This window comes from Desmodus rotundus, chromosome 8 (genome assembly GCF_022682495.2).
Source record: "Desmodus rotundus isolate HL8 chromosome 8, HLdesRot8A.1, whole genome shotgun sequence".
NCBI lineage: Eukaryota > Metazoa > Chordata > Mammalia > Chiroptera > Phyllostomidae > Desmodus > Desmodus rotundus.
In genome coordinates, this window is record NC_071394.1 from 1,207,215 (window position 1) to 1,234,215 (window position 27,001).

Below are 27,001 nucleotides of genomic sequence, written 5' to 3' on the forward strand. Positions count from 1 at the left end.
GGGGGTCTCTGGAGCCCTGGGGGCCTCACGGGCTGGGACAGGCTCCCCCAGCATCTGAGACGGCTCCTGTCATCTTGGAGGTACAGGCTCAGAGCCCTGAGTCCCCAGGCAGCGATTGCCACAGTGCAATTGAGCTCACCAGCGAGGGCAGCCTGCCGCCCAGGCCACCCGCTCCCAGTAGTGGTGGCTTCTAATGCTTGAGGTCAATTCCACGCTTGTCCCCAGAGGTGTCCCTCCCAAAGGATGACTGGCCCTGTGCCCTGGTCAGCCTCCTGGGGACACAGACCAGAGGCTGGGACTTCCTCTTAAAGAGGCAGTGGATGAAAGGGTTGTCCCCAGGGAGAGCAGAGACCCCCAGGCAGGTCGAGCCCGGGAAGCCATGTACTTGCGGCCCCCGCCCTGCCCACGTGGCCAGGGGAGCTCGGGCTCTCACGGAGCAAATCCATGAGTGACTCAGGCTCAGCCGCTGGCATGCCCAGGTCTGCCAGGCAAGCGGCTGCCGGCCCCTCTGCTGTGGACAAGGGCAGCTGCCTCAAAGGGCAGCTCCCATTCTGCCCCCCTGCCCCGTCGCCCCCAGAGCCGCTTTTCCCCATCATCACAGGGAGGAGTGACCCGGAAACCCCCTGGCTGCAGCCGGCAAGCCGGCCTGGCTTTCTTGGAGGTCTCCCCACCCAGCCTGGGCCCCCAGGAGGGCCGAGAGGGGCCTGCCCTCCAAGTCCGGCCTCCCCAGAGCCAAACGTGCCTTAGAACCCGAGCCTCCTCAAAAGCCGGAGGGAGGCCTGGGCCGCATAGGCTGCGCACAGACCAGCTCTGGCCGTCCACACCCTCACTGGCTCGCGTGGAAAACACTTGTGGAGCTTCTCGGTGCACCAGAGGGTGAAGCCCAGGGTATCCTGGGGAGAGCCGCTGACTGTCGGGGCTGGGCCAGCGCGGAAGACATGCGGGCAGAGGAAGAAGCCCAGAGCCAGGTGCAGCTGCACCAGGGAAGCCTTTGGAGAGACTGCGCTGTGTCCCTACGGGGCTGCGGTGGGCGGGTGAGGGGCCCAGGTGGGTGGTGCACTTTTCCCCACCTGCTGTCCACTCCCCACCCCGACCTTGGCCAAGGAGGTCCCCCTCTTTTTCTATGAGGCTCCGGCCTCGTGGTGGGGCTGGTGGAGGGACTGCCTGGGGCTCCGCAGGAGGAGGGGGTGATGCTGTGGTTCATCCCCGGGGTGGACGTCCTAGGCCAGCCAGAGGCGACAAAAGGTAAGGCCTAGCCACTATCAGCACTCCGTGACTGAACACTTGAGTCTGATGTGATGGCCCGTTGTGGGGAGCCCTAGGCTGTAGCAGGACCCGTCTGTGGGGCGCTACAACCCCCTGTCTGGGGACCATCTGGCCTCCGAGAAGGGAGCCCCTAACTGCCGGCCCGTCAGTTGGAGGATGGAATTCTGCGGCTGGGTGACTGCTGAGGACAAGGCCCGCCAGGCAGCCCGAGGTCTCTGGACTCGCTTTCTCAGTACCCAAGTGCCCGGGGGCCCTGGGGACAGGACTCACTTGCAGAGGGTCTCTCAGGAGGTATGTCCCCCCATCCCGGGCCCAGCACCAAGGGGTGCCTCCTGCCAACTGCCCGCCGCCGGCCTGGGTTGAGGGCTATGCCCCAAGCCAGCGTGGTGCCCTGCCCTCCACCTGGCCCTCCCCAGCTTCTGGCCTGCCCACCTCCTCCCCAGGCTCCCCTTGGCCACGGCACACTGGGGCTGGCAGGGAGCCAGGTTGTCTTGGGTCATCTGGGAGCCACCACTCGGCTCCCAACCCTGGGAACTCATCCATGTCCTCCAAGTCCCCTCTGGCGGTGGCTCTTCATCAGCAGGGCTCGGAGAATAAATTCTTTGCTGTCTAGGGCCAGTGGGACCCAACCACCCTGTAGAGCTGCTGAGTGACCTTGGGCCGGCCCTGCCTACCTGACCTCAGAGGTTGAAAAGACACCCTCAGGTTTGTCCACAGGCCAGAGGGCTGGCGTCCCCAGCCTCCCCCCTGCCAACCAAGCCAGAGCCCCAAGCCCCTGGTAGGCTCCAGGGCCCGAGGCCTGACTCCTTCCTTCTTTTCCTAAGGCCCCCAAGGCCACCAGGCCGTCTGCACTGGGAGCTGGGCAGGCCTCCACCCCCCACCCCGCCTCGGAGCCTCAGGTAATGCTGGCTGACCGCTGACTGGTGTTTGTCTCACCTTTCAGCCTCACAGCACATTTGCTTTTAAATAAGGTCCTCCCCCCACTGCCCGCCCCCCCCACCTCCGCCATAAGAGTGGCCCTTGCTCACTGCCTGGCAATCGATAAGTCTGAACTTTATTTAGAATCACATGACTTTTTCATTCCTTGCGGGATCCTGAGCAACTTCCACATCATTAAATAGTCTTCAAAAAGCAGGATTTTCACCCGTTCTTCCTCTGTGTTTTGAACATGCCTGGCTATTTTAAAGCCGTGAAGAGTCCTTGTGGGTTTTTAATGCAGTTCTCATCTGTTCTATGTATCAAACTTCCGGAAGTAGGATTCGTAGCCAGCTAGGGGGGTCCAGCTGAGTGTCCCCATCTTGGGGGCTGACATCTTTATGACCTTCCTGAGGTCTTCCCAGGGAACCCCGGCTCTGGGCAGGACGCCTCTGCGTGGCCGGGGCCCCTTTCTGAGCTGCCTCTGGGAACATCTGGGCCATTCCCCAGGCCCCTGGCGCATCATTAGGGGTCCCTGTTCCCTGCTGGAGCTCACAGTCCAGGGGACAGAGTGCAGGCACCCCCTGATACTGGGGTGTAGTAAAGGGAGCCCCAGGCAGGGGTGAATGGGGAGGGCCAAGCGAGGGCCAGCAGGTTGGGGTGAGGGAGTTCAGGGGTGCGGGGCAGCGGGGGAGGGGTGCTCCAGGCAACAGGGCAGCTTGTCAAGTGTGGCTGCTGCAGTGGCGGTGGGGTGGGGTGGGGTGGGGTGGCCGGAGGAATCGGAGAGCCCTGAGGCCCTGGGGGTGGGCGGCAGTGGACGAGCCTGCAGGGTCCTCTGGGCTGGGGCCAGGAAGGTGGGTGCTCACCTGGTGGTGGTGGCAGATGAGGAAGATGACAGCAGGGGAGGGACTGAGCATGTGGGGACAGCATGCTGTGGGTTCAGAGCCCATGCTCTCCCCTCCCCCAGCTGTTCCTTCAGCTGCCCCCTGCTTCTTCTGGGCAGACTGTCCTCTGTGGGGCCACCCTAATGTCACCTCCTGGGGTTCTCTGTCCCCTCCTCTGACTTTGGATTCTTTGCAGTCTTACCTCACCTCCTCCAGGAAGGCCCCCTTGGCTTGCTCCCACAGTCTTTTCCACCAGCCTGGCCCCACCCCAGGCTTAGAATGGATGACAATGGCCTTTGCTTCCTCCATGCAAAGGGTTTTGGGGACCAGTTTGCAGAAGGGGGTTCAATCTTCAGAGAAAAGTCTTCTCCAAATACACCCACACCCCCCAGCCAATGCCAAAATAACCAGAGTGCAGGTTTCGAGGGTCTTTGTAGGGGCAAGCACCCCTGTAGCTGCGGGGATGCTCTCAGGGAAGTGTGACCAAGAGTCCCAAGACTGGGGTTGCTGGGGGGCCGACTGGGCCCAGGAAGGAGCTGGAGGGGAGCTGAGTGAGGGAAATGACCAGCTCAGGCCGGGGTGGGGGAGCGTGTCAGGGGAGAGAGGAGGGTGGGCAGCGCTGGCACAGGGAGGTGTGACTCTGAAGGGATGGGGTGCTGGAGGGAAGAGAGGGGGCACTGGAGTAGGCTCAGAGGGCAGCTTTGGGGAGTTACTGGGCCTTGGGTTTCAGGGGGCAGGGAGCGGGAGGGGTCAAAGGGGTGCAAGGGCTGTTTGGCGCCAGCAGTCGAGGGGATGCAGTGCCCCAGGCAAGGAGCAGTGGGCCAGGAACCCTGAGGAGGTTCCTCTGCAGGCGGCCCCCGTCTGCCAGCCCACTGGGGAACGGCCCCACCTCTCCGTCCCGTGGTCAGGATGGACGGGCTGGGGTGGGGGGCCCTGGGTGGCAGAGGCCTCATGGAGCACACGGCCCATCCAATCCCTGGCTGGTGCTCAGGTTCCCCCATGGCTGCCCCTCATGCCAGCCCTGCCTGAGCTGTGGATGAACCCGCAGGGAGAGGAGTGTGGCTGTTGCCACGTGACCCTGGACACAGGATCGCAGAGCTTCTGGGGCTGGAGCCAAGGGGACTGGGAGGATGGGCAGCAACCCGGGACTTTGACCTTCAGCTCATCAGGAACCTCCTCCCCTCCCCCCATACCCACCAGGCCCCATAGGGAGTCCTGGCCACCTGACTGTGGGGCCTGGGGAGGATTGGGGTGTGTGGCAGAGGCGGGCCTGGTGTGCTCTGGCTGTGTCTGGGCAGCCGGTGATGCAGCTCTGGCCCCATCCCAGGAGGCGCCACACCTGGGATGGCTTCCACTGCCCCTGCCAATGGTGCCCCTGCCAGAGATGCCCCTGCCTGCCCTGCACAGGAGGATGGGGAGACCCAGGAGGAGGTGGAGGAGGATCTGGACTCTGGTGAGTGCGCCTGGAGGGCCTCCTTGAAGCCTCCAAGCTCTCCTGGGCTGCCCCGGTTCCCGGGCTCTGAGCAGGCTCCTCTCTGGGGCCCTTGTTTCTCTGGGTGCGAGGGAGGTGGGTCTTCAGTCTGCCCGGGCAGAGGGGCAGCCATTCCCAGACTCCTCTCTGGGGTCTTCCCTGACCCTGTGTGGGGCAGTGAGAGATGGAAACTTCTGGAAGGGCTGCAGTGAGAGAGAGGGAGAGAGGCGTCCTCGGCAGCCTCACAAGGCAGGCCAGGTTTGCTGGCGTCTTTCAGCCTGGCAAGTGTTACAGCCAGCCCCGGCCCCCAGGACTCGGAGTCCACAGCCGCCTGGGGCCACACTGCCTCAGCTTGGCCCGCCCTGCTCTGGGGACATAGACCCCCTCGGGCGCATTAGCAGCACAGGCCTCTGCACTTCCAGTGCCTGGCATGCAGCCGGTACTCTCAGTTTTACTGAGGGAGACAGGGAGGGAGGGAGGGAGGGAACGGCTCCAGCTGGTAATGGACCAGTCAGGGTCACCAGCGAGGTGGCCTGACAAGACACCTCATGCCTGGCTGGGCCCTGCCCTCGCTGTGACCCCAGCTGTGGGTGGCAGCTGGGGGCTGTCCCTGGCCCAGGTGTGGGACATGCTGGGATGCACAGGGCAGGCTCCCCTTTAAGATGCACACAGGCCCAAGGAGAGGGGCTGGACAGGGTGGGGCGGCAGCCTGCCCGGCCGAGTTACAGGGAGGGGCCCCTGCTGGGACCTGGCCCACTGGAAGCTGGCCGCACAGCATTTTTTCCTGATCAGAGGACTATTGGTTATTTCTGTGAAAGTGTTAGATAGCTTGGAAAGCGGTCCTCACCATTCTCATAAGCTCCAGGCTGGCTTCCGCACCCCAAGTCCTCGCTGCTAAGCCAAAAGTGTCTTCTCTGGTGCTGTGTCTGTGCCGTGCTCACAGAACCCTCCCTGCCCAGGTCCCCAGAGAGCAGACCCCCGTCAGCTGGGTGCCTTACAGCAGCTCGGACGCAGGGTGGGGGCCCAGGAGGGTCTTTTGCGTCCGATGATCAGCTGCTCCTTTGGCAACGCTCTCCGGGCTGAGGCTTCACCCTGCCTTTCTGACTGGGCTCTGAGCACGGTCTGCGGACACCGCTCTGGCCAGTCACCATGCCTCTGGACTGTGTCCAGACCCAGCGAGGCCTCTGCCCTCTGCATTTGCAGTTTCCTGGCTGCTTTTCTGCTGCTCTCCCTGCAAATGCTTTGTAAGGAAAGCAGTTGGGCTGGTGTGAATTAGGGGCCCAGCCAGACCGGGAGCTGGGAGGCCCGGGGCTTCTCCTGGGCGTCTCCAGCACGGGCTGCAGGGCAGACCCTGCCTCGCTGCATCTCTGCCCGGCAGACTTTTCAGGCAGCCTGATGATGGGCCAACCCCTGAGTAGCAGCCCGCCCTGGGAGTCAGCACTTGTCGGTAAAATCCGGGCCATGTCAGGCCTTGAGAAGAACCTGGTGTTGGAGGCCGTCTGCCGATGCATCCAGGAGCAGAACCAGGTGGGATCCTGGGGACCCTCGAGCCCAACTCAGAGGGGCTCAGCTCACTGGCCTCGGCTGGCTCACTGGGGGATCCCAGCAGTCCCTGCCATCCCTGGGCCCCTGACCTCCTGGTGTGTGTGAGCAGGGGCTGGGGGCATGCAGAGCCTGGTGGTGCAAAGACCCCAGGTCGGTGCAGGCCAGCCAGGTGTGGGCCTGGGTGCCACATGGAGCCAGAAACACCCGCCCCACCCTGTCCACGAGGCCGCGGGGCTCTGGAGGACTTGGTGGTGCCTCGCCCACCGCTGTGCCCCGGAAGCTTCGACCTGCGAGGGGCCCCCTGAGATCTCTCTCCAGCCAGTGTGGGGGCTGGCCCTGCTCATCCCCGGTGCCTCCCCGGGACTCATCCCCATCTTCTCCACAGTGTGAAGGGGGTCAAGTTCCCAGGTGGGGCGGGGGCTGTCCTGGCCCCTCTCCCCCATATCCCTGCTTTAGGTACTGTGGGGGTCCAGGCTGGCGGACAGGCCAAGGGGAGACATCCCAGCAGAGTGCGTGTGCTCACCGGCGGGGCCGGAAACCCAGCCCAACGCCGACTGGTCATGGGGACGGAGAGCTGTCTTGCCAGTGGGGACGGTCTGGTGCAAAGGCCCTGAGGTGGCAGCAGGAAAGGGTGGGAGCGCTCTCAGGAGATGCCCCAGGGCCAGGGGCTACAGACTCACCAGCCGGATTGAGGGATTCAGCCTTTGTCCTGCGGGTAGGGGGCTGCCCTGGGTTCAAGCAGAGGTGGGCGTTGCCAGAATCACACGGGGAGTGAGCCCTGTGGGGCCCTGTGGGTCCTGTGCACTGGCGCTCTGCCCGGCCAGCCTGGGGAGCCCTGGGCTTGAGCACATGCTCCGCCTGCCCACAGTGCATCACGAAGGAGGTGCCAGATGCCACCATCCAGGAGCTCCTGGCCTCCTTGAACCTGGACCTCAAGCAGCCTTTGGAGAAGGTCAGTACCTGGGTGGGGCTGCCTGGGCTGCTGGCTGGAGGAGAGCCTGGGAGGCTGCAGCTGCTCTGGCCCCCCCCTCCCCCCAGTGACTGACTTGGCCTGAAGCTCCCCAGAAAGGCCATGCACAGAATGTGCCAGAAAGGCCATGAGGAGACTCTGCTGCTACCGTGGCTGCCCCAGCACGCAGACCCAATCAGACAGTCAGGCCCCGTGGGGATGGCGTGGGGAAGGCGGCCTTGGGGGCGCCAGCTCCCCTGTTCACACACTCAGCCCAGGTGTCCTGAGCACTGGCCGGTGGGCCTGTGCCAGGCCCCAGGGATGTGTCTGTGACAGTGTCCAGGACAGGTGTGCTGGGCCTCCCAGGCCCCGCCCCCTAGCCCCGGAGACCCGAGACGGCGGCGTCAGCGATGCGACTGGGGAACGTGCTCTGCTCCGGCTGTGTTGTCCAGTGTGGGAGCGGCACCCTTTCATGAAGAGGGAAGAACGGGGCATTCCAGAAGATCCTGAGTTGGCCTCCTGTTCCCACGTGGAGTGTGTGGGGGTGCAGAGGGTCATGGTGCTGCCCCGGGGGGCCTGAGAGGGCCGGGCAAGCAGCCTGGTGTGGCCAGAGGGCTGGGGCAGGCCAGGCTGTAGGTAGTACTCAGGTGGCTCGATGTGCCCAGGAGGGCCACAGGAGCAAGGTGGGCTTAGCCCTGGGGGCTAGATGACTCAGGGGGGCTTGAGGCCCTGGACTGGGGTTTGGGCACCACCTTGTAGGAGCCACACATCTTGGAGTCCCAGGACCAGTGGGGAAGCCATGCAGGGTTGGCATCCCCCACACGCCTCGGCCTCACAAACAGCGGCCCTGGGTGGGGGTCCCGAGTCCACTTCCTAGTCCCCCAGTGGGGACAGGACCCCCTTCCCTTGCCCTGCGGGCCCGACAGCTGCTCCCTCCCGCCTCCAGACCTTCTTCTTCCGCTGCTGTGGGCTGATCCTCAGAGAGTTCGCCAGCGGGGACCTGTTGAGGAAGCACCTGGCCGGCCTCCTCGAGCTGTCCCACCGGTCCTCCAGCCAGCGGGCGGTGCGTCGTGGCCCCGTGCCCCAGCTCCCCGGGCTCACGCAGCCCCTCGGGAGCAGCCGGCCTCTCTGCTTCTTGGCCATGGCAGCCCCTCACGTCATGACTCTGTGGGACCCTCTCATCAGCACCCTGTACTTTGTCAATAAACACACACCCCCTTCAGGTGCTGACCCACAGAGACCCAGGGGCCCGGGGGCTCACGGGAACTCTTGCCCACAGGGCATTGCGCTGGCCATTGGCATCGCGGCCACGTCGCACTTGGAGGTGGTGTGGGCCGTGCTGGAGCACCTGGGCCGCGACAGGTTCCTGGGGTCCCAAGACAGCCAGGTAGACGGGGTGAGTGGGGACACAGAGGGGCTGGTGGCCTGGCGTCACTTGCCTGCTCTGAGCCTCGGTTTGCTCACTGGAAACAAGCGGTAACCCTTGCCGGCCCCTCCCTGAGCGGTTGGCGTGTGGGACGCACACCTTCCCTGTTCTGGCCGTGGCCATGCAGACGTGGGCCTCATTCCCCAGGGCCCCCAGTGCCCCCAGGGCGCCAAGCCTGGGCACACGGTTGCCACGGGGCCCGCCCTGATGCTGACTTGTGTACGTAGCCCGGGCCACAGTGTCCCGGGCCACAGTGTCCCTACCTGTGCACCTGCCCTGGGTGAGAACTTGTGCAGCCCTGTCTTGGTAGCCAGCCCCTGTCCCCGGCGCCTCGCTGGCAGGGTCGGATGAACTGCAGAGCCGCTCAGAGGAGGCCCAGCTGGAGGGCTGGGGAGCAGAGGGCTTTGTGCAGAAGGGGCTGGCGCCGGGCCTGGAACTTGACCGGGCACAGGGCTGACACCCTCCCGGGGGTCCGGCAGCCCCCTCAGGCGCCGGTCCCCACCGCCCTCCCGCCCGCACAGCAGCAGCAGTGGTGGCAGCCGGACCCCAGCGGGCACCGGAGATGGGCCAGCAGCACCTACCTGCTGTGCTACGGGCAGATGGCCGCGCAGGCCGGGGCGCGCATCCTGCCCTGGGTGGACAACATCGTCTCCAGGATAGTGCATCACTACTCCTGCGGCAGCTGCGTGAGCCCCGCCCCGGCGCCCCGCCTGCGTCAGACAGGGTGGGCGCCCACTGCGCGGCGGCTCCTCCTGACTGTGCCCGCTTGTCTGTCTGTGCAGGGACAGGACAGCGCCCTCAAGACCAGCTTCCTCTCGGCGGCCACCATGCTCACGAACGCCCTCCAGTGGGAGAAAGATGCCCAGAGCTACAAGTTCACTCAGATACCAGAGCTGATCCACTGTCTCCTGGTGAGTGACCCCAGAGCCCGGCCCAGCCCACCCAGCCGGTGTCTGCGGGACTCCCAGGGGACCAGGAGCCTGAGGGGCTGGGCCAGGCCACACCCCTATGCTGCCTCCCACTCTGCCCGCCCAGTGCATCCTTCAGAAGGAGCCCAACTTCCTGGCCACCCTCTGCCGGCAGAAGATCATACTGGTCATCATGGGGCTCAGGTAACTCCCCTCGAGGCCCAGGAAAAGAGGCAGGTAGGTCCTTCGAGGGAGGGGTGAGGGTCAGTGAGTGAGGAGCTGAGGACGGGAGGCAGGACCAGAGTGGGCGGGCTGGCACCGGGACTAAACAGCGCCGGGCAAGCTGGAGCCAGGGCTATGGCTGGCCCGGACAGACTGTTTCTTGTCCAAGATAGGTTGTTAACATTGGCACAGGCTGGGCCCTGGCCTTTTCCGCAGACAGAACACTGACCGCAGCATAAGCCCCAGCTTTCTCACAGATTAATGTCAGTGAGCCCAAGAGCAGTGAGTGAAGGCCTGGGGGCGGCCCCCGCAGCCCCGAGGAGCTCTGTATTCCCCACCCCCAGCCCCAGCCCGAGTCTAAGGCCTTCTTGGAGCCCAGACCCACGTCCGCATTTTAGGTCGTGTGAGCCCCTGCCTGCTGGGGACCTGTGTCACGCTGGCCTTTCAATCCCAGGGTAGTAGGCTGAGCGACAGGCCCGGAATCTTTTCTGTTTCCTCCAGCAGCCTGAGGCCCAGTCTCAAGCCCACGCTCAAGTCCAGGATCCTGCAGACCTGTCTACAGAGCCTGTACCAGCTGCCACCCGCGGAGGCGCTGAAGAGCTGCTTACCTCCCCAGAAGTCCGCCACAGACGTCACGGTGAGTGCCCTCTCCCCGGGGCCACCCTGTCTTTCCGGGTGCCGGGTGCCGGGTGCCAGGCCAGTCAGACATGTGCGAGGGAGGGGAGTGAAGGACGATGCTCATAACCCAGGGCACAAAGACTTTCTCCTGCATTTTCTGGGGGTGTTAGAGCGTCCGCTTTCCCATGAGACCTGGCACCTGCACTGAGCTAGCCCAGCGGAGTAAGCCCTCCAGCTCTGTTCGGTCTTTTCAGAATCGCATCTGCTGTGCTCGGCCCCGCAGACATTCCCACACGAACTGCGGGGTCAGCCGGTCAGCTTCCATGCAACAGCTGCCTGGGGTTTCTGCTGGGATTCTGCCGACTCTGTAGGTCCATCTGGGGATCAGTGACTTCACGATACTGTGTTGCGGTCTCTGAACTCAGTCCCCGCCCCCGCCACCCCCACAGTTAGACAGGTCTTCTTGGTTCCCCCGAGCAACACCTCACAGTGGTCTGGGCTCGTGTTCTGCTCGCCTCCTGTCGGGTTCTTCCCTGCGACTTCGTGTGTTTTCACGACGTTGCCAGGGACATTCACGATTTTCATTCCCGTCGCTCACGGCGGGTGTGGACGAGGGCGACTGATTCCGTGTACGGAGCTCGTACCTTCCTGCCGCCTTGGTCCGCGTACTTCGCTTTTCGGAATGTCTTGTAGATTCTGTGGGTCTGATACACAGCCTCTGAATGAAGGCAGTTTCCTCCTTCCTGTCCCGTCTGGAGGCTTTCTGTCTCACTCCTGCCTCCCTGCACTCGCTGGAACCCCGGGCACCACGCCAGTCGGCAGACATCCTGGCCGTGCTCCTGGGCTGAGTAGAGCCCCATCCGCACCGCACGCGGGCCGCTGGCCGGGTCGGTCGCGCACTTGCAGACGCTCTGCTTCGGGCTGAGAAAGTCCCTTTGTGTTTCTAGTTGGCTGAGAGTGTTCCTCAGGACAGATGTTGGATTTTGTCAAATACTGTTGCTATCTCCAGAGACGGTCAAGTTTGATACGTTGTGTTTTCCGTGTCACTCAGTTCAAAATACTTTCTATCTCAGTCTTGATTTTTTTCTTTGATCTGTGGGTTATCGGGAGGCATGTTCGTTTCTAATCTCATTCCATCCTTGTCAGAGGAAATGGGCCTGGGAGCTGCCCACGGGCAGGGTCCAGGACCCACTGGTGGGGTGCATTGCCCGTGCTCACAAACGGGCACTGGAAGAGAGTGAACTTGTGGCTGGAGAGTTGTCACTAAAAGAATGCCAAAGGCACTCGCTGTTCTCGTCTGCGTCCATGGTGCACACCCTCTCCCCTGGACTCGGGAAGTCGTTGGTCCTGAGGCCACTGAGGGCCAGGTGGCAGTGACGCCATGCAGGGGAGAGGTCAGGGTGCACTCCCCAGCCCGGCACGCGCTGAGCGCACGCCGAGGTCACGCCTGCGGCCTGCAGCCCCAGACAGTTACCGTGCACATTCGTTCAGTGGCCGTCGAGTGGCTCCTCGTGCCCAGCGCTGTGTTGGCCTGCCATCCGCCACCACCACGGCAAGCATGGGGCCGCATGTCTGTGCGTGGCTTTGGGCCAGAGTTCTGAGTGTCTGGAACACCTGCAAAAAATGTTCCCAGGGAGAACCGAGAGGGCGGAGAGGAAAGAATGGAACTAAGTCGTGAGGGATGGAGGCACTCAGGGCAAACAAGGGACGCGGGCCACAGGGGGACTGGGGACGCTGAAGTGGTGGGACAGACACATGTCCAAGGAGCCTGCCCTCCCCCACTGGGGCTGGGCCTGGCGTGGACGTCATTGTCAGCCACCCAGGGTGCTGCAGGGAGGAGTGGCCATGCCCTTCCCCGGGACAGATCCCCAGGGACCTAGTGAGGGACGAGTGAGGGTGCTGGCCACAGGGGGCGGGCCGCAGGGCGGCAGGCCAAGCCCAGGAGCTGTCACCCCCCAGGTGCTGTACCAGAGGTCCATGCAGGCGCTCAGCCTGCTCCTGCAGAGCTTCGTCTCCGAGAATAGGAGCATGGACGAGGTCTGCTTCCTCCTGCAGGTGAGGCCGGGCCGGGTGTGGCGTGGACGGGGGCTGCCAGGCTTGCCCCACCCCCCGACCCAAGTGCCCTGGGGACTCCCGCCTCTGCGAAGGGCTCTGCTGGGTGTTTGAGGAGTGCGGCGCTCACTGGCCCCGCCTTCCAGTGCCCCGTGAGGCAGGAAGTGTCTCAGGAATGGTCTGTGGCACCTTCACAGCCTGGAGATGCTCTCTCTCTCTCAAGCTCCCTGGCTTCCCTCTGCTCCACCCACCCCCACGGCTGTCACAGTGCCAAGGCCACCAAAGCAAAGCCAGCATTCCGCTAGACCACACTCGCCTCCAGAGCTCCCCAGCCCGGGCATTCTGAGCATCCTGGAGGTTGTCAGAGGCCCTGGACCCGGCCTCACCTGCGGGGGCTGAGCTGATGGGTGGGGCCGGGGGGCTGAAACGTTGATGGATCAGGACCAGCTGCAGCCTCTCGTGTCCATGCAGCCATGCCCAGGGCCGGATCGGGGTGCGAGGGCGGGTCGGTGGGCTGACAGCCCCCTCAGGCTCCCCTCTCCCTGTCCCAGCACATGGATCCCTGGCTGAAGTCGGATCAGAGCCACGAGCGCAGGCGGGCGGTGCAGTCCATCGCCCTGCTCCTGAAGTGCGTGGTGGACTACATGAAGTTCACAGTGAGTCTCCTGCATCTGGAGAAGCCTGCCCCAGGTGGGAGGTTGGCCAGGCAGGTGGGCCGGAGAAGGGGCGGGGCAGGGAGCCCCGTGATGCTTTGCCTCTGTGTGGGGCTCGTCTCCCCTCCCAGCTGCAGACAGTTCTTCCTGAGCATCTAGACTGCCAGGCGCATTGCTGGAGACAAGGAACAGGCTGGGGAAGGGGGGTGGTCACGACTCACACAGGGTGGGCGGAGGAGGTCTTCAGGGCAAGGCTGCCTGTGGACGGGACTTGAAGGAAGGAAGGGAGGGAGGGACGCTGGGAGAAAAGCATCCCGCCGAGGCCCAAGGTGGCTGCTGCGTGTGCAGGGACGCAGGGCAGCAACACCTGTGCGGGGAGGAGCCAGGGAAGGGCCTCTACAGCCAAGCCGGCCAAGCGGCGGGAGCAGAGCAGGCTGTGTGGTGTTGTGTGGTGCTGGACACAGGCTGCCAGGCAGAAACCAGGCCCCATTGCACAGTAACGCCATTTTCAGGAGAAGGCAGCAAAGCTTTTTCTTTTTTAAAGATTTTATTTATTTATTTTTAGAGGGAGGGGAAGAGAGGGACAGAGGGACAGAAACATCAGTGTGTGGTTGCCTCTCACGCTCCCCCTACTGGGGACCTGGCCCTCAACCCAGGCGTGTGCCCGACTGGGAATCGAACCGACAACCCTTTGGTTCACAGGCCCGCGCTACACCACTGAGCTACACCAGCCAGGGTGCAGCAGAGCTCTTGAATGGGGAAAGGAAAACACTTTCCACCAAAGGGCTGAAACACGCTGAGGCCCAAAGTCAGGGGCGGGGACCTCAACCCATCTCACACCACAAACAGGAACCATTCAGGATGGGTCACAGAACTAAAGGTGAAAGTCAAGACCATAACATTCCTGGAAGAAAGTAGAATTTCTCCACAAATCTGGCGTAGGCAAAGATTTCCCAGGTAGAATGTGGAAGGCAATGCGCGTAAATGAAATAGAGATGGCACGGACTTCATCAAGGCTAGGAATGCCGGTGTACCACGGCACACTGCTGCCGACCGGGGTGGAGAGTCGGTGCAGGTGGGGGACAGCGTCTGCACGTGTCCGACAGAGAGTACGTCCAGAAGGACAAACGCATTGCCACAACGCAACCGAAAGATTAAAAAAACCCAACAATCCACTTTTAAAACAGGCAAAAGCGAAACAGGCATTTTGCGAAGCACAGGAAAACGAATGTGTTTGCCATAATCTGTCATAAGGAAGTTGAGTTCAGGCTGAAGCCACAACAGAGCACCAGCGCTCAGCGCGGGGGGGCTCAGAGACGAAGGACCGGCCACACCGACAGTGGACAGCGGCACAGGGCCGCCAGCAATGTCACACAGGCGGCTGGGAGTGCACAATGGGGAGGCGACTTCGGACAGCTTTCGGTGGTTCCCCCCAATTAACTAATCCCTGCCAACCCCGGGACCATGCAGTTCCACTCCCAGTATTTACTCAGAAGAAACAAAAACACACGCCCATAGCACATGCTCAATGAGCCCTAATACAAAACTCAAACCCAAGCCTCCAAAGGATCCACTCACCGCCCCGCCTGTCGGAACAAAATTCAACAGAACGCTCTCAATGTCCAGCACACGATAAAAACTTCTTTGACGTGGCGAAGGAGCGGGAACAGTCACCCGCGGTGAGGAGGAAAGCCAGTGGATAAAAGTAGATCCAGAAAGGACAACGATGATGGAATGAGGAGACAAAACTTTTAGACAGCGATTATAAATATGTTCAAGAACTTAAAGGAGAATATGAACACAATAACAGAAGAAGACAGGAAGTAGCAATAGATGAAAGGTAACCACAAAAAAGAGCCAAATAGAAATTCTAGCCATTGTAAAATACACTATCCGAAATGAACAATTCACTCCGTTAGTTTCACTGAAGATCAAACCCTGCAGAGGAAAGTGGCAGTGAACTTGAGGATGGGATGACAGGCTGTCTGGAAAGCGCGCACGCGCAGGCGAAGGCAAGGCTAGAGGAAGACAAAGCCCCACGACCTGCGGGATGCTATCGAGCATCGCCCGCGTCCCGGGAGCGGTGAGAGGGTTAGGAGAGAAAGAGGTAGTTGACGATATAATGGCTGAAAATTTCTGAATTTGATGAGAAATATAAACCCACGCTGCGAACACTATCAGGAGCCTGGAGAAGTAAAGGGCTCCCTGGGAGCTGGAATGGAGGCCGGCCCTTGCCCACAAGACCCCACACCTGGGAACGGAGTGAGAGTTGGGAAGCTGGGAGGGGCAGCGGTCACCCCACCGAGGGGGCAGCGGTCACCCCATTGAGAGGCCAGCTTGGCTTTGCTCCGCCCGCCCTCCCAGGAAAAGGCCGTGCCCTCCGTCCTGGGCCACCAGATAGGCCTGCTGATGCTGCTGTGGCACGACGTGGACGAGGTCACCCACAGCCTCTCCTGCCAGTCTGTCTGCCTCCTGCTCCAGCTTCTGACCCAGCAGAAGGGTGAGCTGTGTGCGGGCGGGGGTCCCCACTCTTTCCTGGGCAGTGGGCCAGGCCCCTGGGCTCCTCTGGGCCTCACAGTAGTCTGGAGTGGAGGGTGTCACTTCCCAGGCTTCACAGGCCACCTGACCGAGTGCCCCACAACAGGCAACAAAGCAGAGTTCGTATATTTGAACAAAATGAAGAGTTTTGAAGCAAGATCCTGCAGAGAATCAGAGATGAAGTTCTACCATTTGGTGAAGGTGGGCCTGTAAGAGCCAGGTGCCCACATAAACCCCCATTCCTGCCCAGGAGTGTGGGCTTCATCCCGCCCACTCCATAGCTGGGCCCAGGGAGGCCTCCCGCAGCCCATGCAAGGGACCAGGTTGGGCAGAGCCAGGACCTGACGCCCTTTCCAGGGGAAGTCTCTGTCCGCTTGCAGCCCTGCTCCTGCCCCGCCCCCCACCCCAACTCGGAGCTGCCACTGGGCCCACTGGGAACTGTAGACTCCAAGGCCTCGTTGGCATCTTCAGAACCTCCCTTCTGGGCACCCTGTCCTCCCGGCCTCTCCTTTGTGGCTCCTCACTAGGTGACAGCTCGTCTCAGTTTGCCAGGGCTGTCCTAGTCTTAGTGCCTGTCCTCCGTCCCGGCCAGCGGAAGGTCCACGCACCCCGTGCGTGTCCTCCTCCAGCTCAGCCCCCCTCACGTTGGACGGCGGTGGAGGGCTTGGGTCTGAGTCCACACTCTGCACCTAACTGGCTGAGTGGCCTTGGGTAGGAGGGTCAGCCACTCTGTGCCTCAGTTTCCCCATTTCCTAAGCGAGGGCCCCCGAGGTTGACACCCAGTCAGCTCTTGGGACAGGCTGTGACAGGAACAGCGACCTCTCAGAGCAGGTGCAAGTGTCCCAGAAGTCCTTCCCAGGGGGCTGGGTTTACCAGTCTGCTGTCTTGGGCAGGTCCCCCAGAAACAGAGCCTGTGACAGGAATTCCTGTGCAGCCGACTGAGGAAAAGGGTGTCCTCTTGGAGGAGGGAGAGAGGGAAGCAAGCGGGGGGGGGGGGGGGGGGAGTGAGCAGGGCGGGGTCTCGGCATGACCATGGGCGGCATGGGCACGACCGGCAGCCACCGGCAGTTGGTCCCAGCTGGAGGCCGGCCGGGGCTGGCCATCTGTGCCCTGAGCCGGTCACTGGCTATGGGCTGCAGGCTGGATGTGGGCAAAGCTTCTTGCTGCCACCATCCCAGGAGCAATTCTCCAGAGAAAGGGCAGCTGTGAGCCTGCAGCTGCTGCACTGGTAGCCGCGGGGCAGTGGCCCGGGGCCACTGAGGCAAGCTGGGCGCAGGGCTCCCTGAGAGGCTTTGCACTGGGCCTTCATTCCGCCTTTGGGTGGAGCAGACCCTCCCGGCCCCTGTCTCTGAGCCCACATGCAGGAGGACCTGGGCGGCTGTTGACCAGGGAGGCCTTTCGGTGCAGGTCTTGGACGAGACCCTGACTGTGGCCCAGCGCACGGAACTCATCCTCACGCTCCTGCATGGGCTCTGCAGCCACAGCCGCCTGTCCTGTGACCTGGCCTCTCACCTCCTCCTGATGGTCTTGGAGAATCACAGCATCGAGCCGGGGCAGGTGGGCACCGGGGGCCAAGGCCTGGCGGGCCCAGCCCCTTCCCTGGACCTGCTATGGAGGGCGTAGGGAGAGGAGAGCGGGACGGCCACATCCAGGGCTGCCCACATGTGTGCCCTGCACACGCCCCTCTCCCTGGGGACCCCGGAGCCCCAGGAGGCCACGGAAGTGGACAGCCTTCCCTGCCAGTGGGCTGGGCCTCAGAGATGCCCCAGTCTTGTCCAGGAGAAGGGAGAGAAACCGGCCCCACCGGGATTCAACTGTCCTCGGCCTTGCCTGGCCAACCTGGGCCCAGGTCCACAGGGACACGAAGTTCCCAGGGGCTGCCAGGTCCGGGCAGCACCCCTGGCCCCACAGGTCCGATTTCCACTTTCAACAGCTGCTCCTGCCCTGTCCCCACGGGGCCCTGTACATGTCCTGGCGTGTTTTCATGTGGTGGGGATCACATGGGGGTCCAGCTACACCAATGCCCGAGGGGAAGAGGCGGGCCCGGCCCCGCTGGAGGTGCTGCTCTGAGGCCCTCTCTGCTGCCCCCACCCCGAGCAGGTGGCCGAGATCCTGCAGGGCCTGTTCCAGGAGCTGCCCAGCATCATCTTCAAGGACATCCTGCAGACCTTGATGAAGGTGGTGACGGTGCTAGGGGACCAGCACATCCAGGAGACGGTCGAGGTGATGCTGTCCCTGTGCCACCCCTCCCAGAGGTAGGTCACCTGCATGCAGGACCCAACGGTAGGCACCTGGCGCTCATGGTCTGCCCCCCGTCCATACTCACCGCCTGGACAGACTGCCCCTGGCAGGGCAGAATGCACACAAGCCTCAGCCCCACTGCACCGCACCTCCTAGGCTCCAGAACCAGAGGTCCCCAACGGTGTCAGGGCCGAGGGGGCAGCTCCAGCAGCACAGCAGTGTCCCTCAGGTGCAGAGAGGCCCAGACGCCAACCTGTGGAGGGGCTCGAGGTCAGCTGAGGGATGAGAAGACACCAACCAGCCCTCAAACAGCTCCGTCAGCTGCCCCAGGGCCCAGGCACACACGGTCCCAGCTGCCCCTCTAGGCTGTGGGTTTCCAAGCTGATGTCTCTGGACTGAGACTGAGAACCAGCCCCAGCACGGGGCACACGCAGTCTCGGTGGCTGGCCCCGCCGAGTCAGAGCGCATCCTAACCAGGCTGAGCGGCGTGTGTGTGCCGTGAAGTGTAAGAGGTGCAGGGACCCCGGGGCCTCTGGCAGCATTTCTGGAGCATCGCTTGTCCTGGGGCCACAGGGTGTTCTCAGGTTTGCAGACCCGTGAGCCCCTCTCAGGCCACCCAGGGGTGATCCTGGCTGCAGACGAGCCCACTTTCCAAGGGAGGAGACAGCCTGGGAAGGATAGATTTGCTCAGGGTCACATGGTGAGGGGTGTGAGCGGGAGCGAGGGCCCCATCCACGGAAGCCAGCCTGCACTCAGAGTGTGAGCAGGGGCCAAGCCCTGCCAGTCAGCAGCCTCCTAGACCACCCCCCAGGCTCCTGGGGCGCCTGACCACCTCCCTTTAACATCCTGCTTTCCTGGGGGTCGTCCCATGGCCCCTCTGCCCAGTGTGGCAGCCAGCTGGGGGCAATGGACTCCCTGTTTCTTCAGGCAGGTGGCGCCCCTGTGGAAGGCACTGGCCACCAAGAGCCAGCTGGCCCGCCAGGTCATCACCCTGCTTTACACGAAGCTGCAGCTGCGGCCAGCCCAGCTGCCCGTCAGGCAGTCAGCACAAGCGGAGCTCGTGTCCCTGCTGGTGCGCAGCCCCCACCCGCCCATGTCTGCACCCTGTCCCACTGCGGCCGCCTCGCCATCCCAGGGCCCTGTGTGGTGCCAGGGTTACCTGGCCGGGGGTCTCACCACGAGAAGCCAAGGGGTCTTGATGCTGAGTCCCAGGGTGGGGTGGGAGCCACCTGGACTCTCCTGGCCCAGCCAGGCATAGCTGTAGGGCCTGGGGACAGGGTGACCCTGTGGCTGCTGCTCCCTGCTCCTCTGCTCACTGGTGCCAGGCCCCATGCGGGGACCACAGGTGGCACCCTGCCAAGGCCCCTGCCCTGTCACCCACTGCAGGCCCTGGGCACTATTTACGAACTCCTCTACGTCCGAGAGTACAAGGCCACAGTGCGCTGGGCCTTCGCGGGGATCCTCCTGGGCCTGCTGACTCAGCTGCGCTACCTGTTTGAGCTGGGCGTGGTGGACGGCCTCACCAACCACCAGGAGGATAGCCTGGAGGTGAAGCCCCTCGGGCCCTGTAGGTGAGATGCAGGACCGGCCTCGGCACCGGGCCCCTCGGGACCCCAGTGGGCACCAGGTCCCAGGCTATGTGCTAGGGGGCCCATAAAGGAATGAGCCTGGCTCCCCTGGGGGCTAGCCATCAGGGGTGGGGAGTGGGGGCAGAGCAGCCTACAGCTGCAGGAGTGAGGCTGCCAAGGGAGGGGAGCTCAGAAGATCGCTCACCAGGCCCAGGCGGGAGGGGAAGCGGGGGCCACCTCCTGCTCCCGGTGAGAGCTGAGCCCCTCACTCTGCCTGTCCTCCTCTAAATGCCCCCTGTGCCCCTAGGACGTGCCTGGAGGCCCTGAAGGGTCTCTTCTGGACCACCAACTACTGGGAGGTGTTTGCCTACCTCAAGCTGCTGAGGGGCTGGGAGCTCTTTGAGCACCTGGAAACCTATACAGAGGGGGTGACCCTCTTGGCCAGGTAAGCACCAAGTCTGGGAGGGGCCTGGCCTCAGGCTGCATCCCTGATGGGGGCCCCCCTACACCCCACATTGGGACCCATCACTCCAGACTTAGTCGCCTGGGCCATCTCCCTGAGTGAGCAAGGTCAGTGGACAGAAGAGGGTCCCCCAGGCCAAGGATGGGGCCCTGAGGGCTCCCGTGTCGGCCTCTGCCACCCCACAGGGCCATGGCTCACTATGACTGCGAGGTCAAGGCCGTCTTGGGGCAGGCCATCATCTCCCTGAAGAGCACCAAGGAACGAGACAACGTTGTGGCCATCCTCATCATCACGGAGGTCAGCCTCCCTGCTCCTCCCCTGTGCCCTCCGACCCCCAGGAAGCAGGTCAGGGGACTGGGCTTCCAGTCCTACCCTCCAACACACAGGCCTCCTGACTTGAACCGTCCACGTCAGACCCCTTGCTGTCTGGATGGTCTTCCTATGTCTCCCCCCTACCTTGCCCTGCGCTCTAGGCCAAGTTCTCCTGCAGCCGTAGCTGACTGAGCCCACCCCACTCAGTTTCTCAACAGCCAAGAGCTCACCCAGTACCTGCCTCGGAAAACCATGGACAATTTCCTGAGCCTGGGCTTGAACAACCCCAACCAGCTGGTGAGGGCCATGAGCCTGGTGGGCCTCAGCAGCACCCTGCTGCACCCTAAGAAGGTGAGGGGGGACCTCCCCACTCCTGTCCTGGCAGGATTTCCGGGAGGAGAGGCTTTTGAAAAAAGCCTCAGTGATAGGTGGTGGGACTGGAAGGGGTGGATGGGGAAGCCAGACCTGAGGCAGAAGGGGTCAAAGTGTTTGGGGGACGTGCTGCCCTGCACAGGGCTGGGGATCCCGGAATGTCGGAGCTGGAGGGAGCTCTGAGGTCCCCCTCCCCGGGTAGGAATCCCTTATCTGACAGCACACCTGCCGCAATTCACGCTCTGCCCAGAACAGGAGAACTCAGACCCCGCTGGACCGAACATCCTTCTTCCTCCGGCCCGGGCCTCCCATGATGACGTGGCTGAGGGCTGGGACGGAGGGCCCCTGTTGGGCAGGAAGGGGAGGTGGTGGGTGGGCACTTCGGAGGAAGCAGGGCAGGCCACTGCATCTACCCGCAGGTGGGCCTCCTCCGGAAACGGCTGTCTGGGCTGCTGGACAGCTTCCTGATGCCCCAGTGCCCGGACCCCGTGGGCCTGATGGAGATCGTGGGGGACATCCTGCACCGCCTGGGCGCCCAGGGCGTCGGCGCCGTCAGCCTCAGGCTCGCGCGGCTCCTGAGGCCGCTCTTCGAGGACGTGAGAGACCCCGCGAGCCTGCGCAGACCCTCACCCCGGCCCGCCAATCAGAGCAGCTGAAGCTGCTGTCCCCCCTCCACCCCCTCCCGGTTGTGGGTGGCAGAGGTGGGGCGCTGTGGGCTCTTTCCCAAGCCACGTGCACGCCTCACCTGGGCAGGCGGCAGTTTGTCTTCAGAAAGGCCCCTGGGGCAGCCAGGTGGGAAATGGGAGGGTGGCCGCAAGCCGGGGCCGTGTAAATGATGTCAGGGGTTCTGAGTAAACCAGGTGAGGTAGGTGAGGACAGGCTTAAACCAGGGCAGGCGGGCAGGCTGCGAGATGGACCCCAGGGACTGCGGGGTCACTGAGGGCAGTGGGGAGCCGGTGGGGGCGGTGAGCCGCAGTTGGGTGTGGCGGGAGGGAGAGCGGTGCTGGTTCCTGGGGGTGAGGAAGAGGGCAGTGGGGCCAGGTGAGAGCAGATGGCCCCGCCCTTCATGAAGGGGCCCTGGAGAACTGGGTGCTGCAGTCCCGGAGGCTGAGAAGGGGGCGGTTGGGGGCAGAGCGGGGGGCAGCCACACTCCATCTGCACCACAGCCTGGGCCCGCAGGCACTGCTGTGGGCCCCTTTCTACAAAAGGCGAACCAGTCACGCACTGGAGGAGCCTTGCCCAGGGCCCCAGAGCTAGACAGGGATGGGTCTGGCACCGTTGTCTGAGCCTGCCCGGGAGTAGAGGTGTGGCTGCTGCCGGCCTGAGGCGCCCAGAGAGATCGTGGAGGAGAGAGGGCGCAGGGGCCTGCCTGGAGAAGGCCACAGCGTGGGAGCGGGTGGCGAGGGGAGCAGGGACAAGCAAGAGGGAAGCAGCCTCCGCTGGGCTGGCGAAGCCAGCTGTGGGGTCAGTGAGGAAGAGGGGTGAAGTCTGCTGGCCCCAAGCCTACCAGGAGTGGATGTGAGGGCCATGGTGGAAAGTTGGGGGGAGGGGTGGCAGCTGGCGGGGCCTGTAGCCAGTGCGGGTGCAGCTGTGTGGGGCTGAGGGCTCCAGCTTGCTGCACGGCTGAGGGGAGGCCTGTCCGCCTCCGGCAGCGGCAGGAGGACGTGCGCGGGGGAGCCATCTTCCTGTATGGAGACGTCATCTACAGCGGTGGCAAGAAGTGTCAGCAGGCGCTCAAGAGCCATGCCTTCCAGTCCCTGGTGCCACTGCTCTTCCACCTAGCCGACTCCTGCCCCAAAGTGGTCCTGGTGAGTGGCCCAGCCGGGCGTCCGGCAGGGCAGCACCCTCCAGGCGGGCCAGGGTCGGCCTGGGGAGCAGGCGAGGGAGGACCCGCCTGCTTGTGGGTCATTCAGGCAGCTCAGGAGGGTAACTCAGACTGGGTTACTGGAGACCAGGGCGAGGCTGCCACCCCAGGGGGCGGGGGGAGCGTGTGACCAGACAGGAGACAGGGAGGGCCAGGCTGGCCTTGCCAGCAAACAGGTGGAGAACAGATGACCCATTTGGGGTCGCAGTTTTCTTGTCTCTACCTGCCTCCAGGTCCTCCCCCACCATCCAGGACCCTGTGAGCCTCCCCCCACCCACATAAAATCAGCCTCAGGAGCCTGGCGTCTGGGGTGGGTTGCACCCCATGCCTTGGTCCAGGGCGCCTGCCCCAGAGAGAGGCCCCACAGAGGTTTATGGGAGGCACTGTTGCCGCCAGCCACTTCCCAGGCCCCGGCCACCTAGGCCACGCGTTTGTGAGGGGCCTCTGATCTGCCACAACACCCCGTGCAGGAGCCTTTCTGGAAGGGCAGTGGAGATGGGGCGGGTGGTGACCTGCCTTTCTCGGCACCCGCAGAAGACCAAGTTCACCTTCCTGCGCTGTGCCATCCTGCTCAACTGGGAGTTTCGGAAGCCGCTGTTCAGCAAGTTGGCGTGGGGCCGCGGGCTGGGCGCGGAAAGCGACATTTTTATGTGCATGGTAGGAGGCCGTCGCCCTCCCAGGGGAGGGGCGGGGTCCCTCAGCAATGGGGTGAGGACCTCCCCGGTGGGCCACATGGGAGACTACCCCTGCCGCACACCTGGGCCGGGGAGCCCTGCTTGGCAGCTGGGCTTGTCGTGGGAGGTTGGGTGCTCACTGGTATCCCAGTGCAGACATGGGGAGGGCCCTTCGGTTCCCGGAACCCCGGGGGCCGGCCCTCGACCCCGCAGATGTTCCCGGGCCCGTACCCCTGCTGAGGAGACGTGGGTAAAGGTGGAGTGAGCAGGGTGGGGAGAGCAAGACAGGCCGCAGCTCTGCTTTCTGGCGGCCCGTTGATTTTGGCCCTAAGAGGGGAAAAGCAAACTGACCCGCTCTCCCACCGGCAGGGCTCCCCAGTTGCTGGGGACTTGGCCGGCACACCTGGCCCATATGGAGCTCAGTGGGGGGGGGGGGTCTGAGGTCTTGGGGACCCCTGCAGAGGCTGGGGGGGCTGTAGATGTTCCTTGAGAGATGGGGAGGGCATTTTCAAAGGTGCAGGGGGCCCAGGGGCCCAGGCGGAGAGCCTGGCTTTTCAGAAACCATGAGAACTGATCTCCACGCAGGGCCCGTCTTCCTGGGGGTCAGGGTGCTGGCTCGGACCCTCCCCGGATGCCTGTGGGTCCCTTGTTGTTACCACAGAACCGTGTGAACTAGGAGTCCCCGTGCGCTCTGGGTGGGTCCTCAGCCTGCGTTTTGTATTGTGGTTATTTTTGCCCCATTTGTGACTGGTCCTTTTCCTTTGCCGGTGTGCCTTTGGCTGTGCAGAAGTTTTGGATTTTAATGTAGCCAAATACATTACTTTTCCGTGGTTTATGCGTTGGGATCTTTTGAAGAAATGCCTCCCTAGAAGCTGGGCCTGCAGAGGTGGGATGGGGGTTGGAGGCTGGGCCTTTCAAGCTCCCTGCCTGTGGCGATGGAACTCGGTGACGGTGCTTCACTGGGCACTGACGGTGCTCGTGTCCGTGACTGTGACCTTGTGGACTGGCCTCCCGCAGGAGACAGACCTGCACAGCGCCCCGAGCAGGGAAGGTTGCTGGGAGGAAGTCCCTGCTGCGGCGGCGTCGGAGTGACCGGGGCAGGAGGGCGAGAGGACGCTGGAGCACATGGGAGCAGCAGGAAGGACACGTGTGTGTGCCGCCACAGCACAGGAAATGCGACACACTGTCCCGTGACGCAGAGGAGCCGCCGCCCAAGGGCTGCAATAGTGCCCAGCGGGAGCGGGGCTGCGCCTCGCTCAGCGGCAGAGAAGTCCGTGCGGAGCAGAAACTGCTGGAAATAAGCCCCTCCTGAGGGCTGACTTAAGGGGAAACTGAGACTCAGAGCTGGCTGTGGACTATGGCTGTTGCCGTGGTGGGAGAAACTCCCAGTCCCACACGAGAGTTCGTTGGAAGTGGGCTAGAGGTGAGCAGGTGAGCTGTGTTGTTCCCTCTCTGGCCCCTCCCCCACAGGCAGCACAGCACTGGAGGGTTGTCCCGCCCCCTTACAACTTAACAAGGCCCCGGGACAAAGAAATGTGGCCCAAACGAAAGAACAGAGCAAAACCTCAGAAAGAGAGCTAAGCGATGAGGAGACAGCCAACCTATCTGACGGAGAATTTAAAGCCCTGGTGATCAAAATGCTCACAGAACTGGTTGAGCTTGGTCAAAAAATGAAAGGACAAATGAAAGACACCCAAAATGAAATAAAGCAGAATGTTCAGGGAACCAACAGTGACAGGAAGGAAATCAGGACTCAATCAATGATTTGGAACAAAAGGAAGAAATAAACATCCAACTGGAACAGAATGAAGAAACAAGAATTCAAAAAAATGAAGAGAGACTTTTGAACCTCTGGGCAACCTGAAATGTCCCAACATCCGAATTATAGGGGTGCTAGAAAGAGAAGAACAACAGCAAGAAATTGAAAATTTATTTGAACAAATAAGGAAGGAAAACTTCCCCAATCTGGTGAAGGAAATAGACTTCCATAAAGTCCAGGAAGCTCAGAGAGTCCTAAAGAAACTGGACTCACAGAGGAACACACCAAGGCACATCATCATTAAGTTACTCAAGATTAACGATAAAGAGAGAATCCTAAAAGGAGCAAGACGAAAGGACACAGTTACCTACAAAGGAGTCCCCATAACGCTATCAGCTGATTTCTCAAAAGAAACCTTGCAGGCAAGAAGGGGCTGGAAAGAAGTGTTCGAAGTGGAAGGGCAGATAAAGTGCTTCCCAGATAAGGTCAAGTTAAAGGAGTTCATCATCACCAAGCCATTATTACATGAAATGTTAAAGGGACTTATCCAAGAAAAAGAAGATCAGAAATATGAACAGTAAAATGACAACAAACTCACAAATATCAACAAATGAACCTAAAAAAATAAAAGAAAGAAAAACAATGAACACAAAAACTAAGCAAACGACTAGAACAGGAACAGAATCAGAGAAATGGAGATGACATGGCGGGTTTTCAGTGGGGAGAGGGAGGGGGGAATGGGGGAAAAGGTACAGGGAAGAAGCAGCAGAATTAGGCACAAAATAGATGGAGAGAGGTCAAAAATGGTACAGGAAACAGAGGACTCAAAGAACGTATATGTACAACCCATGGACGTGAACTAGGGGGGGAAGCTGGAGGGCTGGGGGGTGCAGGGTGGAGGGGGGATAAAGGGGGAAAAATTGGGAAGACTAATCGTATACTCAATAAAATATACTTTAAAAAATCATGTGCTTATCAAGGTGATCACTTTGTAAGTCATATAAAAGTCTAATCACTATATTGTACACTTGAAACTAATATAATATTGTGTGTCAACTATAATTAATTCTTTTAATGTTTAAATAAAGAAGTTATGAGAGAACCCCCCCCCCCCCGAAAAGGCTCAACAGACACGGCCACAGGAAAGCTTGCCCCAGCAGCTGAAATGAGCCAGCCAGCCGGCCCCTGCGTCCCCTGCCCCCTCCCTAGTGCAGCTGTGTGCCCGCCCGAGGCTGTCCCTGCCCCGGACTGGCTCTCCCCTCCCGGAAGTGACAGCTGCTAACGGGCTGCCCTGGAGCAGGTGGCTTGGAGCCCTCCGAGCCCCGCACCCTGGCGGCTCCCACGGCGGCGTGGCCCTGGCCCTGGTGATGGTGCTGAAGCTGTGGTGGCATGGGGGCCTGGCATGGGGGGGCTGGAGGACATTTGGGACAGTGTGAGTGCGTGCGTTGGGGCTGACACATAGAAAGTCCTGGATCCCTCACCCTGGCTGCCGCCCAAGACAGGGTACAAGAAAGGACCCCGTCCTGCAGATCCCTCCTGCCTCACCCCTGCCAGGGTTTAGCTGCCGGGCCCTGGGCCCGGGCCCAGACCCAGGTCACGGCTTTCCTTCTTTCAGGCCTGGGTTCTGCTGGGCTGCGTGGGGGCCTCGGACAGAGCCAGGCCACAGAGGCCAGAGCCACAGGGTCTTCAGGCTGCCTACCGACCGCCGTCCTCCTCCCCAGGTGGAGAGCAACTTTGGCAAATGCCACCAGTTTCTCATGCAGGCGTGTGTTTACCTGAGCAGCCCCCACAGGAACCTGAGGCTGACGGCCATGAAGTTCATCGGTAGGTGCAGGCTCATGGCCTCGCCCCCGCACGGTGCTCGCCAGGCCCCACCCACTCCCCAGTGGGCCGCCCGCGGGGTGGGTACATGGTTCCATCAACCGGGCTCTGGCCTCCTGCCCATGCTGACCTCACGCGCCTCCCCTGCCTCCCCCTGGGCAGGGGGCATCCTGCAGGACTACTTCATCAACCTGTGCTGCTGCTTGAGGAAGGGCGATGTGGCAGCCCTCAGAAAACGTGAGCGGCCCCGGCCGGGCTGTCGGCCTCCCTCCGGTCCTCCCCGCCACCCCGCCGCCCCGCAGCAGAGGCTGTGCTGCTGACCCTCGAGTCTCTGCTGCAGAATTCGAGACCCTCAAGGAGGAGCAGGACACCGTCAGCCGCAAGTTCTACCAGGACTTCTTGGAAGACGTCGTCGAACTGTCCCAGTTGGTGACCCAGTGAGTCCGGGCTCCCAGCTGTGCCAGCTGCTTTGTCATGTTG

The 27,001-nt window shown here is 62.3% G+C and overlaps 1 protein-coding gene across 7 annotated transcripts; it reads left to right on the top strand.

The window, feature by feature from the left end:
* Positions 1–4,235: 4,235 nt before the first annotated feature.
* On the top strand, positions 4,236–27,001 carry LOC112315393 (maestro heat-like repeat family member 5). Of its 7 annotated transcripts, none has more exons than XM_053929216.1 (26): positions 4,236–4,518; positions 5,915–6,063; positions 6,950–7,033; positions 7,977–8,093; positions 8,310–8,426; positions 8,936–9,142; positions 9,239–9,367; positions 9,492–9,568; positions 10,088–10,223; positions 12,164–12,259; positions 12,808–12,912; positions 15,274–15,409; positions 15,518–15,648; positions 16,855–17,004; positions 17,548–17,702; positions 18,616–18,760; positions 19,075–19,259; positions 19,564–19,701; positions 19,905–20,016; positions 20,239–20,382; positions 20,823–20,999; positions 22,056–22,211; positions 22,802–22,924; positions 26,422–26,524; positions 26,684–26,758; positions 26,862–26,998. In XM_053929216.1, the coding sequence occupies exons 1-26, from the start codon at positions 4,410–4,412 to the stop codon at positions 26,960–26,962; spliced, it is 3,357 nt and encodes a 1,118-aa protein (XP_053785191.1). In that variant the 5' UTR covers positions 4,236–4,409; the 3' UTR covers positions 26,963–26,998. The 7 variants fall into 7 exon arrangements, with proteins under 7 accessions (XP_053785191.1, XP_053785193.1, XP_045037533.2 ...); XM_053929218.1 differs by having other exon boundaries at positions 22,738–22,924; positions 26,698–26,758; positions 26,862–26,894; XM_045181598.2 differs by having other exon boundaries at positions 22,738–22,924; positions 26,684–27,001.

Coding starts and splice junctions, on each gene's coding strand:
- LOC112315393 (XM_053929216.1), top strand. CDS start 4,410: ATGGCTTCCACTGCCCCTGCCAATGGTGCCCCTGCCAGAGATGCCCCT. Junction 12,260..12,807: donor AGGTCTGCTTCCTCCTGCAG/GTGAGGCCGGGC, acceptor TCCCTGTCCCAG/CACATGGATCCCTGGCTGAA. Junction 12,913..15,273: donor TGGACTACATGAAGTTCACA/GTGAGTCTCCTG, acceptor CCGCCCTCCCAG/GAAAAGGCCGTGCCCTCCGT.